We start from the raw sequence: 19,458 nt of genomic DNA on the forward strand, positions 1-19,458 counted from the left end.
GTTGTTAGTTGCAAAGTCATGTCCGACCCATCACGACCCCATGGACAACGTTCTTCCAGGCTTTTCTGTCTTCTGGTGGGGTTTTCATGGCAAAGATACTGGAGTGGGTTGACATTTCCTTCTCCAGTGGATCACGTTCTGTCAGAGCTCTCTGCTATGACCTATCCATCTTGGGTGGCCCTGTACGGCATAGCTCATAGCTTCGTTGAGCTACGCAAGCCCCTTCACCATGACAAGGCAGTAATCCATGAAGGGGGTATCCTTGATGATTAGCTGATAGCAAGTGGCTAGAAGCAACTAGAAGCAACTGCAGTGAAAATTCTACGCTCTGAGTTTATAGTTGATGAAATGGAAAGATAGCACTTTGGGCAATATTATAATCCTGAAAGTGGAACTGGAATGTGTACTTAATAATTCCTTCCCCCTCCCCCCCCTCTTCTAGTGGATACAGCAGATTGAGGGGGCTGAAGCAGCTCTGCACCAGAAGATGATGGAATTGGAAAGTGACATGGTAGGAAATAAAACTTTTGGGGGTGGGGGCAGTTTTCAATTTATCCCATGCTTATTGTTAGTTGCCTGCTGGAATTCGCTTTGTTTTTGTCTGAGTATCATTACAGGTAGTCCTCGAGTTACAACTATTTGTTTAGCAATCATTTGGAGTTACAATGGCACTGAAATAAGTGACTTATGACTGTTTTTCACGTTTACAAGCATTGCAGCATCCCCGTGGTCATGTGATCGAAATTTGGGCACTGGGCAACTGGCATATATTTTTGGCAGTTGCACTGTCCCTGGGTCATGTGATCACCGTGTGTAACCTTCCCAGCCGGATTCTAACAAGTAGAGTCAATGGGGGAAGCCAGATTCACTTAATGACTATTGATTCAGTTAACAACTTCAGTGAATCACTTAAGAATTGTGGCAAAAATAGTCGTAAAATGGGGCAAAACTCACTTAATAACTGCCTTGCTTAGCAATGGACATTTGGGCTCAGTTGCGATCATAAATCAAGGATAATCTGTATATATTTTCTTATTTCAAGAATAATAAAGGTAGTGATTCTTTTTTCCAAACTGTCATTCCATGTAGGAGCAGTTCTGTAAAATAAAAGGTTATCTGGAAGAAGAACTGGACTACAGGAAACAAGCTCTTGATCAAGCATATATGGTAATTTGAAAGCCAAGGATGGAAACAAAAGTACATTTCATAATGCAAGGTTGTTGCATTCCACTGATAAATACATGGGCTTGCACTATGTTCTCACATAAGTTTGGTTAAAGTAAACTCCAAATTAATGTCATTTTTAGATGACAGAGAGGGAGAGAGACACACGGTGAAGAAGGTAGCTTCACACTTGGAAGGTTGATAGTTCAATCCTAGTGGTAAACATCTACTGGTAGATGTTTCTCTATCAGAAAAAATATGCTGTGAACTACATGTAGGTGTCAGGAAGTGCATCCGGCCAGTAAATGCTCAGCTTTATCCAGTCACCCTGATCCCATCTCGATAGAAGGCATTACAGGGTCATAAAAAGAAAGAGAGATAGACAGAGAGATAGAACTTTCTATGAAATAATGTGTCAGTCTACTTTTTTGTTCTCCTTACATAAGTGAGAGCTCCAGTGAATATCTGTATTCCAAAGGGATAGCACATAACATGTTAACCTCAAAAGGATGGTGCACTATCCACACAGAGGTTTATTTGCAATTAGAATGCATCGGTGGTGGGTTCCGGATTCCGTTCCAACCAGTACAGTTGGAATGGCCCTGGAGTCACCCACATGCAAGTGCATGGCACGGGCATGCATTGTAGCATCAAATGACACTTCCGCAAGCCTCCGCAACATCCCAGCTGCTCCGTGGAGTGTTGCGCAGGTGCCGTACGTGCCATGCACAGACGTGGAAGGGCCAAAAGTTTAAACCACAGGTAAGGAGCACGGGCGGGAGGGTGGGCCCTCCGGAGCACCTTACCGTAACAGTACCCAGTGCTCAGGGCAGGATCCGGTACGCCCGTACCGGGGCGTACCACCTACATTCCACCACTGGAATGCATGGAAAAAACTATGGTAAGTCCTGAAAAGGAGGGAGTAAAAAACAGTTTACTTTCAGGTGTCATATGGAGCTATTAGTAATCATCAGATTTGAGGCATTGAATGTAGTGTGCTGTGTTTGAGAGAAATACATAGTATATCGTATTTTTCGGAGTATAAAATGCACCGGAGTATAAGACGCACCAAGGTTTTAAAGAGGTAAATTAAAAAAGGTTTTGCACTCTGCAAACCTCCCCAAAATGGCCCGTTTTTCACAAAAACAGGCCCATTTTTTTTTTAAAAAGGGCATAAATAGCCTTTAGGAGGCTTGTAGTGTGCTCCTGGGGAGGATAAACAAAAAACAAGCCATTTTTCGCAAAACAAAGAGGGTTTTTTTCCAAAAAAAAGAGGGCATAAGGGGGCTTATGGAGTGTTCCTGGGGTTGGGGGGGGATTGAGCAAAAAACAGTCTGTTTTTTGCTCATTTCTGCCCTCCCCAGCCCCCAGGAGCTCTCTGAAAGCCTCCTAAAAGCTATGCATGGCCATTTTGATGAAGGGGTGGGGTTTCAGGAGGCAAAAAATATCTGTATTCAGTGTATAAGACACATCCAAATTTTCAGTCTCTTTTTTGAGGGAAAAAGGTGCATCTTATACTCCGAAAAATATGGTAGTTATTTTCTATTAATTCCAGTTGGTTCTGCTGAGTTAAAATATGTACAGAGATAAATAGTTTTGACCAGACTGTATCCCCTTCTAATATTTTGTTATGCTATTGCTTAGAGAATCCAGGAGCTTGAGGCTACCCTTTACAATGCTTTGCAACAAGAAACGGTGATAAAGTTTGGAGAATTGCTGAGTGAAAAGCAGCAGGAAGAACTTCGAACTGCTGTAGAGAAACTGAGAAGGCAAATGCTGAGGAAAAGCAGAGAATATGACTGTCAGATCCTCCAAGAGAGAATGGAATTGCTTCAACAGGCACATCAGGTGTGGTTCAGTGTATAGAAAAACATTAGGGAGGTTCAGTTTGTATATGGGTTTCATGGTATTTATTGTTGAGATAAAAATGTGATAAAAATGATTAAATAATTATTAAAGATTGCTGATCATATTAGAGAGCAATCCAGGGGTGGTTTTCACTTACCTTTCCTACCAGTTCACAAATGTGAGTGCACGCCACCTCCATATGCACTCAGCCTTTCACGCATGCGCTTTTGGCTAAAAAAGGGTCTACATGGGATGTTGTAGAAGCGGATTGGGTGGGCAGTGCCAGCCGCGATTTCTGCTACTGGTTCATGTGAACCAGTAGAATACCACCTCTGGAACAATCACCATATAAATATAAATTTTAATGAAATTAAAATTGTTAGTTTTTATCAGGCCACGTCCCCTCCATGTTAAAGTATAATCCTTTCACTTCATTATGAAACCAAGTTAGTCCCTCAACCTGGAAAAGGCTAAAACCCATGCAATTAGAGTGATACTTTTCATATGTATGAATTTTAGTTTAGAAAATTTAAATTAATTTTCTTTGGACAGACTCCATAAGACATCATTTTTTAATTTATTTGATTATTTATGGATATATTCAATTTGTTTCTAGAGGATCCGAGATTTAGAAGATAAAACAGACATCCAGAAGAGACAGATAAAGGATTTGGAAGAAAAGGTTGGTTGTTTTACATATCTAAAAAAAATAAATTAATACTTTTAAGAATTTTCTATTTTATAACTCTAGGAGCTCCAACTAGTTATTTTAGCATAACCATTTCCTAGTTAACTTCCCTTGAATCAGACTTTTACTTTTCAGTTCCAGTAATTTCCATTGTCATATTTTGCTAGCTGTGGTTTATAAGGGAAATAACTGGAAAGGATCTGGTTGGAAAATGCTTATATTACTATAGTACTATGAATAAACTCCAGTGATTTTTATTTTCTTCTTAGGTATTTTAATCCAGGAGGGTTTTGTATGTAGTTTGATGGATGGATGGATGGATGGATGGATGGATGGATGGATGGATGGATGGGATGGATGGATGGATGGATGGATGGACGGACAGATTTCATTCTATTAGAACAAGGCAAAACTTTCCCTTCACCAATACCACACCACCACTTTCAGAGATATTGTGGGAACCTTTTGATGAAGTTTGGAAGAACACAACCAGGGCAAATTATATGCTAGCCAGAAAGAGTTTTCAATGTGACTGCTGTGTGTCATTTTTCTTCTAATGATACAAGAATCACTATCTAATCTCTCTCCTCATTCAGATTTCCTTTAGAATCATACTGTAATAAGAAAAAACAGAAATCACATTTTACCCATTATTCTACCATTATATCAATTTGAACATGGTAAGAATAATCAGCTTAAAATAGTTATTATTATGCTATAGTGGCACTATAGTCTTTTATCAATCTGCCCTTTTATTTAACAGACTGTTTTCTGTTTTACTAAGTTAGAATCAGTCAATAAATGCAGAGGATTTTAGCTAACTAATATTTTATCTTAGTTTAAAACAAAAATCAAAATAGTTCATTTATAGTTTATTTATATCATGATGGATATTGTTTCAAGGAGAAGACTAAACACTTGTCCATAGTGATTAAACATGAAAAGCTGTTGTTTGTAACACAAAAGCTTACTCATGATGCTATCATTTTGCTAGGTTTTCTTGTTAAACAAGTTTGGCTGTAAAATGTAAATAATTTGTCTTAATTAGTAATGTAATCAAAAAGGGAGTTTCAATGAAATCTAGGAAATAGAAATTTAATGACAAGGATCAACGTTAAGGAGATTAGCTAGTAAGTTAGAAGCCTTACATTTTAGTGCTGTATGATTTCTTGGACTAAGTCTAACTCATGTCAAACTCATGTCATCACAGCAGTTTCACATGAGGTATCGAGACTTTTTCCCCCTTCACTAAACTGGATGTGGGCATGCCCAGTGCATGACACAGGCTGGAAATTTGACAGCCCTGGTCTATTCCGCATAGCCCTTAAAACCTGGCTGTTCCGACAGGCCTGGGGCTAAAGATTCGCTGCCCCTACCTCGAATGGTATGATTGTTGTGCTTTTTAACTATGTATTGTTTTGTGTTCTTGTTAAACTGTTTGTACCCCCCCTCTCCTTTTTGAGCTGTGAGCCGCCCTGAGACCCCTTAGGGAAAAGGGCGGCATACAAATGAAATAAAACTCAAACTCAAACTATTGGATTTTATTCATTTCATAAAAACCTCTTAAAACTATTTTTTCTTGCAGTTTCTGTTTCTCTTCTTGTTCTTCTCCCTTGCCTTTATTCTTTGGCCTTGATGTCAATGTGCCTCTTGAAAGGTAAGGCTGATTCTTTCTTTCTTTTTTGACACCAAAATACTCTTTTTCAATTCAGTTCCAAAGAAGCATAGTTATTACGTGAATATATGAACTCACATCAGAGATGGCAATGGAAGGATAAATTGAGCAACTGTCAAATATTTTACAAAGTTCTATTACTTTTTACATGTTACACAGAGAGCAAAAGTTCTGTAAAAGCTATCAAAGCAAATTTCAGCTTCCTATTAAGTAACATTCAGCTATGTGTTTATTAAGTAAAATTCAGGTGTGTGTTATGTGTACACATAAGACTTTTAAATATATACCTAAAATTCTAAAGCATCATTTATTTTAAATGTAATACATAATGGAATGTTTTCTTTCTCTGTGAAATGTCTGTCTGAATGTGTATGTATTTGGTGTGGGTATGTATATGTATATATATTATTTTTCCTCACAGCAGTTATTTGTAAGTTAGATTTTCAAATACAAAACTGTATTTTTTTTTGTCATTTTCCAGAATGATCACCAACACAGAAAAGTCCTGAGAGGGCAGATGCTTCCAAACCCACACAAAAAAAAATATCACCACTGTTTACAACTACTTTAAAACAAAGCAACTCTCTGCAATCAAGACCACTCCCACCATGCAGTTTAAAGCCATTATTCAAGATTTGTTACTTGACAGTTCCTGTCTGAAGCTACAATATCAGCTGCACTTAAGAAAATTCTGTGAGGAGGAAGAGAATATCCCAGCAACATACATCACTAGGTTTATTTATTTAAAAAAAATCAGCAAGAAGCCACATTCAGCAGATTGAGTAAAAGTATGTCAGGCAAGGAACCAAAGTGACTACAGACTATCAATCCCTGCTGTGCAGGGGGATTATTTTAAACAAAAAACATCAACTTATCATGAAAGTCTTCAATAATTGAGGGGACAAAGTATTTAGAGTTCTAAGAGGACCATTACGATAATATCCATTTGGAGGAAAAAAAAATTGGCTTTCTTAATACAGGGACACTTTTTTTCTGTTTTTAAACTCAGGAACAATGACAGCTGCAATGTGAACAAAAGACTCTTGTTTTTGTTTCAAACTGGGTGAGACAACAGGATAGATATAATTGACATTAACCTACTGCTGCCTGCTGGATCAAGGATGATCAGGCCTAGTGAGAGTGACTGACGGTGCTTGTGAGGACCAATGCTGTAGTCTTATGAAAACCGTCCATGAAGAACTGTGTGCTAGAAATGTATGTTACGTCAAACGAAGAACTCTTCCAAGAATGCCACACTAATTAAACTAGCTGCTTAATATCTATTCAGGAACTGGGATAGAAGGGTAAGAAACAATGGCATCTGAGAAGAAGCGAACACCTTTAGTGAGACTTCAGCTTCACAAGGTTTCGTCCTTGACTTCATTCAGCAGTTAATGTACTAACGAAATAAGCGTTTTGTTTTCCCTCATTGTGTTTGTTTTCTTCACTGGCTGCAAGAATCATAATGAGGGCTAATCTCTTGATTAGCAAGCCTGCACAGTAAAAATGCAAATTTATTTTGTGAGAATAGGTCTGAAATTAGCATTAAGGTCCACCTGAATGCGGCCATTCTTTTCTAGGTGACAAGGTGTTACATTCAATTTTGATGGTTTTCTTTGTGGAAGTATCTCTTGGTCATGCAAATGCTCATCTGAAATCACTGGCTTGTATTTGGGGGAGGGGGGGAATCCCATTTACTAGTCCCATGCATAATGGGATCACTGCACTTAAGGCAGCAGGAGAGCTTAGTGGAGATTAGTATCCTAAAAATACTGCTCCTAAAAATCCTCACTGCCCAATTTTTCAATTTGTACTCTCCTCTTAGGCTACCACATCTGGGCTGTAAAAATCCAAATGACCAATCAAATGGCAACAAAGAGTCTTCTGCATTTCTTTGCTTGGATTTTTTTTTATCTACAGCACAGATATGGTAGATTTGTTTATGCCCCCTATAGATAACAAGGGTTGGACGGTCACCCATGAACCCGCATAATTTAATTACATTTAAAAATAAAAGAATCTTACTTTTCTTCTGGATATTTGTTCCTGAACTCTCATCAATAATAACAGCACCTATCTTTAAAGATGTACTTTATGTGCTGCTTAGCACTCAAAATCAGTCTGAAGTCATCTAGCAAAATCTCTTCCAATCTAAGATTGGAATGCCTAAATCTTTGAGCATCTACTGCGTGGTCACCATCATGCCTGATTTGATAATCCAAACACATTACTTAGCCTTATATTTACCCATACCTGGCCTCATATCTGCTCTTTAAAAATCCATCTGTTCCTAGCACTTGCTTGGGGTCACAGGTAGTTTGGTGTGCTTTGCCTCTGAGAAATCATTAGAGGGTCAGGCAAACCTTGGAAATATTTATCTATGGGACCCTTTCAGATACTTTAAATTTTAAGCTAATGATATACGCCAGAGGTTTCCAATCTTGGCAACTTTAAGACTTGTGGACTTCAACTTCCAGAATTCCTCAGCTTTGGCTGAGAAATTTTGGGAATTGAAGTCCACAAGTCTTAAAGTTGCCAAGGTTGGAAACCCCTGGTATAGGCCACACAAGTAGTATTTAGCCATCCAAGAAAAGGCTTGTTATTTATCACACAATTATGGTAACAGCAGACAACTGGACTACTAAATGCAGTCTCATGGCCTGTTCTTTCTCAAGTACAGTTCCAAGTTGAGTCTGTGCAATCAGTTTTGTTATATCAACCAAAGAACATATCAGGTTGGTTTCTAACATCTGTCCTCATTCCAAAGGAGACAAGGATTCAGCCCTTATAGTCAAGCAGTTGGTATGCTGAAGATTTTGATACGTATTGCATGTCTCAAAGTATATACTTAATATACTTTGATAAATTTACACCACATAATTCTAAAATCCTACTTAGACCCAAACTTTCTTTGCATTTGTCCCTTCCTTTCAGACTTACATTGGATAGGACTACTAAAACAAAAAATGTAATAAAGTGAAAAGAGCTACAAGTCAAACTTTGAATTGCTTAATGATAAATTACTTTTTGGATTCCAACATCAAGACAATACTTCCACATCTACCAGTCTGCTCTGAACCTAAGCATGCAACTATAGCTGGCTGGGAAATGTCCTGGCATGAAATTGTCCTTGTTAGTTGAGAATACATTGTAGGTAGCACACTGCACACAAGCGTACAGTAGTACTGAAAAGTAAAATATCTTCCTTTTCTGATCTTGTTCCTTGAGAATTCCCTAATATTATCTGTTTTAAAAGAAACAGTTTATTCATTCTGTGTTTATTATAATATACCTTGCAGAATATGATTAGGTTTCCAAAGAGCAACTCTATATGAAGCAGTTTAAGATGATCTATTTATATAACTTATTTATATAACTTATTCAACAAAATTAATGCTAAAAAAAACCACTTTTTCTATCTAGTGACTACATTTTTCATCTGCTTTTGTTCTCCTTTATCAAATGATTCCAGTAAAAAATTAGGAGGATGACTTCCTTGGGTCAAATATAGTCAGTCTCAAAGGCCTTACATGGCTGAGTGTTCTTCACATCAAGTAAACTTCAGGAATAAACCACTTTAATCCTTTGTAACCTATGAGCATATAGGAAAATATGCTGACCTAAGTATTGTTTTTTGTCTTCCCACAAAATACATAAATTCTGTCAGTCAGCACAAGATTAAGAAAAAGCATATGAAGCTTCTCAACAATACAATTGTGTTGTGATTAACAAAAATAATTTACATCATCATCACTATGAGGCTTTTAAGGAGAATTATATTTAATAATTTTATCTTTACATAGGTCTGCTAATATTTAAATACTTACTTTCATTTCTTTTTTTTATATAATTCCCTAGTCTTTGTCAGGAAAATCCTAGAAGTTACGGATGAAATTCATAATGACAGATATCTATACAGAGAGTTTATGGAGATATGCGTAGTAGCATGCTATTTACCACCTGTACCATTTAGTATATGATTTGGGATCCTAATTGCTAGTTAACATATTATTGCTGTATTTTTGCTGCCAAGGTGGAGGACAGCAAATTGGTAAAACTGTCTGCTACAGCCTGGAGGGACCATAAGCACATGGACTTGATATATCATTTGTTGCTCTGGTCCATCTACCAGGAAGTAGAGGAAAATGAACCAAATAAAGTCATCCATGCATCAATAGCAATAGCACTTAGATTTATATACTGCTTCATAGTACTTTGCAGCACTTCCTAAGCGCTTTACAGAGTCATCATATTGCCCCCAACAATCTGGATCCTCATTTTACCGACCTTGGAAGGATAGAAGGCTGAGGCAACCTTGAGCTGGTCAGGATCGAACTTCTGGCAGTGGGCAGAATTAGCCTGCAATATTGCATTCTAACCACTGCGTCATCACGGCTCTATCAAAGAGACTAGCATTGTTGGCAGAATGTTCCCTGCAATCTGTACAATCTGTACATGACACAGTTGGTAAATTGCTTTAAATGGAGTTTTTTTAGTAAATGAAAATAGAAAGGAATCCTGCTGATAAAAAGAACCCTGCACTATTCCTTTTCATTTTCTTATCAGATACAGTAGTGGAATAGAGGCTGTTCTTACACTGTGCATGCTGCTTTTCAGTCCTTTGTGGTTCTAAAATAACTGAGGAAGAAATATTCAGCCTGCAGACTATTTCCTGTTTTGTAAGAGTGTTATAGATTGCCTCAGTTCAGATACTGGCAACTACAACTCACTGAGATGAGATATGCACAGTGAATTCTTATGACAATCTAAAACAGTACTTCTTAAACTTGCTGGCTGGGGAATTCTGGGAGTTGAAGTCGACACAGCTTAAAGTTGCCGAATTTGGGAAACATTGGTTTAGAAATTTCCCCTCTATATAGCGCAGTATAAAACTGAAATAAAACATGCAGATGTATCCACAGATACACAGACATAGGCAAAGACAAACACAATGTGATATTTAAAAGAAGAAATATTCAGGACCCACATAACACCTTCCATGAAACTTAGAATATAGCAATATAGTTTATTTATGGTACTGGAACTTTGAGCCACAGCTACCATTTCTCAAATGTCTTGGTTTTCTTATAAGATTGAGTCGTAAATAAATACCCAGCTCTATATTTCAGTTGTGTTTTCAACATGAAAATTTGCTTGTGACCACTGACTGGATGGAAGTGATTGTTCTTAAAAGGACTGTGTCAAAATTCAAACTGCATCCAAATATAAACATATAACTTTATTTGGTAATAACGGCTGATATTATTGATATATTTGCTCTTGTGTATGCCCACCCCTGTAAATCTTCTATTCTGCAAATATCATGATCAGACAATGCAGTACGTAATTTGCCTTTGTCATTTGACTTCCTCTGTATGGAGTAACTGAGATTTCATCTTTTCAACAGTTCAGAAAAATAGGTTGTTCACTTTTGGGCAAGAGAGTTGCTTTTTGGGCTTGTTGTCCTTTTTCACATTGTCCCTTGGGTTTTTCTATTCCCATATAATTTAATTTCAATTTCCCCTCCCATCTTTTGAAAAGTATGGAAAGTTGATATGGCTTAAGGAAATGCTAAGGAGCGGTCTTAGCAGGCTGAAGGAACTACAATCTTCTCAGCTCTGCCTTTAGTATTGCAAATTTGAAAATGCATGTTCAGCCCACTTTCTCTGATATGTACAACTTTGATTAAAGCTGTGGAGGAGGACAGTTAAACCCCAGCTCCATACATGAAGGTTTACTATGGAGAACATTCAGTGGTCTTCTTGGACCCTGGAGGGGCTTTTCCACCCCTCTGCTCAGTGAAACCCAATCTGTGCCTAATATCCACCTCTTGACACTGACTTTCAAACTCTCCATAAGTCAAAATTAGTTCCCTTCTATACATACTGTATGTATGTCAATACATTCGTATTTTTGTATGTGTGTGTGTGCGTGTGTGTATACACACACACACACACACATCTGTGTACATAGTAGGATGCTTTTACCTCTTATAAAATTGTACTTCCATTTCCAAGAAGAAGTTTGTGGGATGAAGAGTGTGTTTCAGAGGCAAGAATCTTCTGGGAAAGGTGAAGGTGAATTTGCAGTTTTATCCTAATGAAAGTGGCCCTATAGCACCAGCTAGCACAGGAAGCCTTTGTGTGTATGTACAGTTAACCCTACAAGTGTTTGTAACCCACCAGAACCCGCTGGTCAGGCCCACTGGAAGGACCTCCCTGCTGATTTTTCCCCCCTTAAAATAAAGCCAGATGGATTAAGCCATCACAACTGGCTCCTTGTGTTTTCAATTTGACATTTCACTGACAATCCCACAGTATTTTCTTTTCTGCATCAACACCATGTGGCTTCCATTGACATCACTATTGAGGAAGATGTCTGAAATTAGCCTTTTTTTGAAAGGAAAGGAAAGGGAGGGGGTATAGATTGGAGTGGCAAATACCCAGCAAAAGAGCCTCACATGCAGCTCAGCAGTATTAGTTTTCTCAACACTCACCATACCAAGCCTTCCCTTTTTGACATATGGAAAGGTAATGCAGCCTAGTTTTCTTGCAAGTGTGGTAACATTTCCAATTTCTCAAGGGCAGCGAGCCACCTGTGAACCGATTGCTCCGGTGAATCAACATAGTATTTTCCTCTGTTATTTTCTATTTGGACTCCACTAACGGACCCCTTTTTATCTCTCTGAATTGAAATTCAGGAAAGTGCTAATCTATTTGACTGCAATTCTACTTTCTCTACTGCATCTCCTTGTATATAACTTCCCTCCTTTTTTTGTGTCTATACCTCCAGAAGAGAATTGTAAATTATTTGGCAGAACGACTCTTTGATAAAACACTGGGACCCATGTATATGTACTGTATGTATTAACGTGTAGATGAGGATCCTTACTGTATGTAAAGTTTTATGGATGGTTATTTTTTAATTTATGTATTTAATATAGGGTTCAATGACCACTGGTGTTTTAGTTTGTATAAAAAATAATAATAAAACTGCAGCATTTTTTAAAACTTCACTTTACATTAATGGATGTATTATCCACAGCTTGTTTAAAACCTGGTTCTAAAACAATATATACAGAGGGCAAGAGAGCAATAAAATCCCATCTGCTTCCTGTCACATGCAAATTACAATCACAAAATGAGCAGATTTTCAGCATGGGGCTGTATTCTTGCCAGGAATGATCAGGGCAACATCCTGGTATATATGAAGTAATAATAAAGTTGTGTGCTTCTGAATATGTGCTAAGTTAATTTTATTCACCATTAAGTCATTACCTTAAAAATTTAGGAGAAAGACAGCAGTGCACTTGAGCCCTTTGAAGTTCCTTTTCAGACATTAAGCCAATATTTCTCAACTTTTGCAAGTTTAAGATCTGTGGCCTTCGGTTCCCAACTGCTGGTTGGGGAATTCTAGGAGTTGAAATCCAGCCCATTCATCTTAAAGTTATGGAGGTTGAGAAAAATTGAATTACGCAATAGCATCTTCCTGCCCTATCAGGATTTTTCTGACTATAAGACAAACCACAATGGCTTCTAAGCCAACTACATGGTTTTAAAAATCAAGGATGCTTCAATTAAATAAAACAACTTGATGAAGTCAAACATATCACTGGATACAAAAAAAGGTATCAAGAAAGTGCACCCAATATTCATAAATAAGATTCCTTTGTAGATCTCTTGTGACAAAAGATCCCAAATGCTTAAAAGACCAGTTGTAAACCACAGTTGGAAAACTTTGAAGCATAAGCAATTGTAAACTAGAGGATTAGTGCTCTAATTCAATACAAAACCGTTCCTGATGCTTAAATGATAGAATTTTGCAATTTTGAGTGAAGGAGAATTTTAAGTTCTGCTGAGTGTTTATATAAGAAAGTAATTAGCATTAGCAAACAAACACTTTAGTACATTTGGCATTAAGTAGCCATTAAGTAAGACTATCTGCTAAAACCAGCTGTTGTATCAACTGCAATCACTACACTGGGTATATCTATGTACTGTATTGGTGTAAATACACACACACACATGGATACATGCATACACACATACACACACACAGGATAGTGTCATATGCATCAGAGGTGGGTTTCACATAATTTTACCACCGTTCACCACGCACCAAAAATGTGAGCAAGCAAGTGCTTGCACACATGCATGTGGCTTAGAAAGCATGGCTAAATAGCATGGCATACTGCCAGGGCGGAGGGGGGCATAGGTTGCCATTACCGGTTTACCCGAACCAGTCCAAAATGGCTGAATACCACCACTGATATGCATGTATATGTGTGTGTGTGTGTTTGTCTAAGCATAAATACACATGCATATTATTCATTAATGGCTGGTCTCTCATGATAAAGTGCTTAGCTCAATGGTTTGGTTCGGTGTGTTACATATGCCTTAGACAGAAATGGTTAAGCAAACGATGTGTTCGCCTTTCTACATATCCTGATGGTTAATTTTTTTCAAAATGTAGACATTCACACATTTGCCTACCATATAATATTTAAAGATTTTTTTTTAATAATATGATGGTTAAATAATCGGATGGTTAAAAGAATAGTAGTTTAGCACCCGCATATACTGTAATCCTTGACTTAATTCTGATTCTATCCACAAGGTGGCAGCCATTTGCTGTCATTCAAACAAACATAGATTTGAGTAGAAAATCAAGAGAATTTTTTGTGAATCCAGTGTTTTATTCTTATAATTTTCTTTATCTAGACATTATGTGTTTTCTTCTGTGTCCAAATTAACTCCAAATCCTAAATTATTTGAAATATGACTCAGTGCCAGCATCTTTTCGGCATCTCAAAAGATGTGGGAAAGCTCTTATTCGACAGATTGGTCTTTGCACAGTCTTAACGTTTCTGCCTAATACTTAAGCCTGCTGTGTGACAGGCACACTAGTTTAATTTCCATACCCTAGTGGCTCATCTTTCAGAATATAAAACCTTGGGATTAATTAACTACACTCTCAGAAGTTCAGCAATCACAAAAAGTCTCTGTTTGAATCGTTTTCTAACTTCTAAACTTTGGAAGCATTTGCTTCTGTTTTAAGGTGGAATAAAGGATTTTATTATGTCCGTATGCCTTCTGCCTCTGTTACTCCATCCTGTTGTGATTGCTGAACTTTAATAAATAACATGAATCAGCAGTAACTCAAATCAGGGGCAGGAACAATAACCTCATATGTGTGCGTAGCTGAGTGAGTTGAGTGTGTGCGTGCTTGGGGATACAATGTGGTTCACTCCTTTCATAGCCAGGCTGGTCAAAAGGAAAAGGACTAGTTCTTCACAGCAGTGTGCATGTGAGGGTGGGTGTATTCAAAACAGAGGAAGACAATGTTCAGTGACTAGGAGCCACATGTAAACAAAGCCCAACAGAAAACACAAAAAAAATAGTGCCTGAGGGCTACAATGATAGGGCAGATATATAGCAATGTAGTCAGATAGGACACAAAGGATTGTGAATCTATTTTCCCCCTATTGAAAATGATGTCACACACACACACGTGTGGGTGGGTGCACACCAACACCTCTAACACATATCTATATAGTTGAAGTAATCAGGATCCAAAAAGATTTCTTTTTAATTTCCCCTGAAAATCATTGAATGATATAATCTTGCGATACAAACTTAATCATCTTCAGGGGGTGGGGGGGAATGGAGTTCAAAACTTTATATGTTTCTTTTCTTTTCTTTTTTTTTATTGTTAAAATGTTTTTATTTTCCATTTTTCATTTTCATACAGTCACATATATACTGTGCATAACCGGGCCCATACAACATTAAACAATAATCACAGCAGTTCCTCTTGTCAGCAATACCCCCAGAAATATAAATAAAATAAAACTCAAACTCAAATAGAAACCCAATATACCTCTTCCGCTCTCCATACACCTCTTTCTTCTGCCCCCCTCCAACTTACTATCTTCCCTCCATCATTCCCCTCTACCCTACTTCCCCTCCCCCTCTACCACTCCTCTCTCCCAGTCCACTTCCTCCCTTCCTTCTCACCCTCCCTCCCATCCTCTCTCCCGCCCTCTCTACCCCTCTTCCTTCTATCCCACTCCTCCTCCCCTTGGTGTATTTCTACTATATGTCAATGTATTCAGCTTGTCCTATTTTTACAGAAAAATTAAAGAGAAACAGTATACATGTGAAATCGCATTACGTTGAAATCTAACTCATAGTATATGTCCCCCCCTACCCTACCCTCCCCCCTAACACCCTACCTCCCTCCCCCCCCCGACTTCCCAGAGCCTGTACACGGTATAGATTTTTAACAAACACAGTCTAAAATATATTGAGACAAAAGAAATAAAAAAGAGGTTAATAACAGCTCTACATTGATCTTAGCTTCTTCCTGTTACACTAACTTTGAACTTTATATGTTTCATAGTCACTATCCCTGTCATAAATATATGAAGTGTGGGAAAATAATTACATATTTACAGAGTACTTCTTTTTGAATCATTCTTGACTCTTGGCAATTGGTTGGACTGGTTCCTGAAGGTTTTTTGGCAAGGTTTTTCAGAAGTGGTTTGCCATTGCCTGTTTGAACCCACGGTCTCCCAGTTTCTAGCTTGGTCCTTTAACCACTATACCACACTGGTTACCTTGTAGTCAATTCTCCTTCCCCACCCACCACCACCACCTCTACAGTCCCAGGCTTATTGCCAAACAAGCTGGATGCCACTAAAGACTGCGTGTGCTTTTTCAGAGATGCTGTTGGACTCTTCAGAGTTATCAACCTTGTAAAGCGTAAGGCAAGAAGCATGCCAATAGTTTACTTCCTAAGGCAAAGGGAACGAGTTGGCAGGAGGTCAGGTAGACTGAGGAGGGCTAGATAAGAAGAAAAACATCTCACTTGGTATAATGCCAATCTTGATTGCAAAAATATAATCCACACAATACAGTTACTTTGATGCTTCCTTGGTCCCTTCTTGGTCTTCCTTTTATTATCTACTACTGACCAAAAGGAAAACATTAAAAAAATGTTTCACCTTATCTCATCTTACAGCCTTTAGTTACATTCTTAGAGAAGGGTTTTGTTTGTTACAGCACACACGCATAGACATATTTCTCCTTGAACTGGTTGTGATCCTTTGGCTGCTAAAGGACTTCTTTTTTTTAATGAAAATGTGTGAAGTGTTTTCCAAGGCAGGAATTAGCCATTTAGCTCAGTAAAAATGCACCTCCTTTTAATCTGCCCATGAACAGCTTCCATTGTGCTTCTTCTACTCAGTTTCGAAATGGGGCAGGGAAGGAGGGGCGAAGAGACAGCAAAAGGACAGTGAAACAATGAAATATGTTGCAGAAAGAAAGAGGCCCTTGGAACTGGGTCAAACTGAAAATTAAATGAAAAAAATACCTCTTGTTTATCCAACATAGGCATCACAGTTCTAGTTTATTTCATGTAGGATTAAGGAAACATCATACTTTAAGCAGAATTTCCCATGTTATGTCCTTTAAATATACATTAGCCAAGTCCCCTTATTGGCCCTCATACTGAAGCTGCTTCCAAAAGCTCTAGATAAGCTCTGCTATCACAGGATTTCTCACATATATGTAGGGAGGTCTGGATGGTTTTCTTCATGCTGACACACTGATGCACTTCATGCTGACATAATGATGCACTTAAACCACAAAAAAAGACATGATCTAGCCAGAAAAAGAGACTCACGCGCTCTGTGGCCAAACATGCTTATATGGACTAATGGAGGCTAGGAGATAAGGGGGTAGTATGATATAAGAACACACTTAAACGAACAAAAGTGACTCCAAAAGGGATCCGTTTAGCTCAAAACTGAACGGAGTCATTATGTCATGATTAAACAAATTTTATCCTGTTAGTTGTGGTATGGGAAAAGCTTTGATTGGCCTTTTGAATCCCACTGGGACAGTCAAGAAACACACTCCATGCTACCTCTAGCACTTATTGCCTGCAAAAGGCAACAAAGATCCATGAGAAACTATACAAGTTATTTATTTATTCCTGAATTTATTTACAGGAGATCTTCAGTTAAGAGCATTTGACTTGATGGACAACTCGTACTTATGAGTAGCCTATTTATAAAAAATGGTGGATGCCACTGAAGCCACGCATTTTAATATGCAAGCTGTTTTCAGTAGTTTTCAGTGATTCATGGAAATATTGTACAGCTTCAACAGTTTTTTGGCTTGAACAATGAGAACACTACTTCATTAGTACACGTTCCGATTTAAATACAAATTTGACTTAGGACCAACTTAGGAACTGATTTCGTTCTTTACCTGGGAACTGCTTGCACTATATTTGTTAACAAACTACACTGTAACATAGAGGACAGAAATGTCCGAAACCATAGTAGGGACAGCATACTGTCTGTCTGATCCACATGATCTTTCTGCTTCATATGCCATCTGGCAATGCTTTTGTCAATGGTGTGAACGTACAACCATAGTCTCATCCAACCCTTTCCATGACTGCCGGCAGAAAAGTAATGTCACAATTTAAAGGTTCAAAGAGTGAAAGATCAAAGAGATGCAATAATCAAACAGGAAAAGCCTCCCCCTAAATACCTCTCCCTAAATACATCACAGGCATTGCTCTGCAAGGGACTTTCATCCCAACGCCATTATGTAATTGCAAGAGTGCCTGTGCATCACACACTTTGTAGATTAGGCAGAAGGAAAAGGAGAGAGGGAGGAGCATGAGGTGCAGCTACTAAGGAAAGAGGGTGGGTGATCAAAACATCTGGGCAGAAGAAAATCCATGAGCAGCTATATGCCTTACCAGCTCGACAGATGTTCATGAAAAGACACATGCAATTTGCAGTGCTACAGCTGATGGAGGTATACTCCTTTCATCTTGACTTCAGGGAAGAGGCTCTACTACTGTAATTCAATCCTTCCAAGTATAGATAAGTAAACCAGAGGAGAGGCCTTCTAGCCAAGTACAAAACCTCCCCCTGTCCATCACTTTGTGGAGTGCACTGCCATGGAACATAGTCACTTAGTCCCATATTCTTAGTGGTGGGTTTCCACACACCCTTTCACCCTTGCAAAATTGACCAGCCATATCAACTATTTCATGTAATCTACTGGCATGGGAAATTCATGGTGGGGAGAGAGTTGGTGGAAGGCGCAAGTGGTAAAACCCTCTACATTAGAGATGTCAAACTCACGTCATCATGGTGGCATCACATGATATATCAGGACTTTTTCCCCCTTCGCTAAACCAGGCATGGGTGTGGCCAGCGTGTGACATATCCTGCCCGTGGTCCAGGAGTTTGACAACCCTGCTCTACATGAATCTATACTAACATCTTGGTATTCCAGCACTGTTTTCAACATGCTTAGAAATTCATCCATTAACTATTTCAAGGAGGGCAAACCAAGAATGCCCTATCACTTTCAGAGGATCAAATGTTCATTTTGGCTGTAACGGGGTTTAAACAGGCATGATGTAAGTCTAGAAGAGGTTGTTCCAACCCATCTGGATAATATTGTGAATCAACAACCCTTTTACCACTGTAGCAGACTAATTGAAGAATATGTCAGTCCAAGCAGTTTAAGAGAAGCTCTAGAATGTAAAGAATTAATGGTAATTTTCAGAAAACTTAACATATCCATCAATGAAATATCTTTGTCAATCCACCACAGTGTGAAGCAACTTATATCACTTTATAATGCCTTGGTAAGACCATACTTGGAAAATACTGCATCCAGTTTTAGTTGCCACAATGTAAAGAAAGATGTTGAGACTCTAGAAAAAGGATAGAGAAAGGCAATAACTGAGGCTAAAATATATAAAGAATGGTTTCTGGAATTGGGTATGTCTAGTTTAATGAAAAGAGGATTAGGGGGTGACATGATAGCAGTGTTCCAATATCTAAGGAGCTGCCAGAAAGGAGAAGGGGTCAACCTATTTTCCAAAGCACCAGTAGGCAAGACAAGAAGCAATGGATGGAAATTAATCAAGGAGAGAAGCAATCTGGAACTAAGGAGAGTCTGAACAATTATTCAGTAGAACAACTTGCTCCAAAAGATGTAAATGATCCAACACAGGACGTTTTTAAGAGGAGATTGAACAACCATTT

The 19,458-nt window shown here is 38.3% G+C and overlaps 1 protein-coding gene across 2 annotated transcripts in view; it reads left to right on the forward strand.

Annotated features, from left to right (window-relative positions):
• The window catches only part of JAKMIP2 (janus kinase and microtubule interacting protein 2), a 45,376-nt gene extending 40,040 nt beyond the window's left edge, over nt 1–5,336 (forward strand). For both annotated transcript variants that reach the window (XM_032211223.1, XM_032211224.1), the window contains 5 exons: nt 443–511; nt 1,090–1,167; nt 2,809–3,012; nt 3,629–3,694; nt 5,286–5,336. In XM_032211223.1, the coding sequence (XP_032067114.1) occupies nt 443–511; nt 1,090–1,167; nt 2,809–3,012; nt 3,629–3,694; nt 5,286–5,336 (468 nt within the window). The remainder of the gene's footprint in view (nt 1–442; nt 512–1,089; nt 1,168–2,808; nt 3,013–3,628; nt 3,695–5,285) is intronic.
• The last annotated feature ends 14,122 nt before the right edge of the window (nt 5,337–19,458 follow it).

The sequence above is a fragment of the Thamnophis elegans genome, chromosome 2, assembly GCF_009769535.1.
Source record: "Thamnophis elegans isolate rThaEle1 chromosome 2, rThaEle1.pri, whole genome shotgun sequence".
Classification (NCBI taxonomy): domain Eukaryota; kingdom Metazoa; phylum Chordata; class Lepidosauria; order Squamata; family Colubridae; genus Thamnophis; species Thamnophis elegans.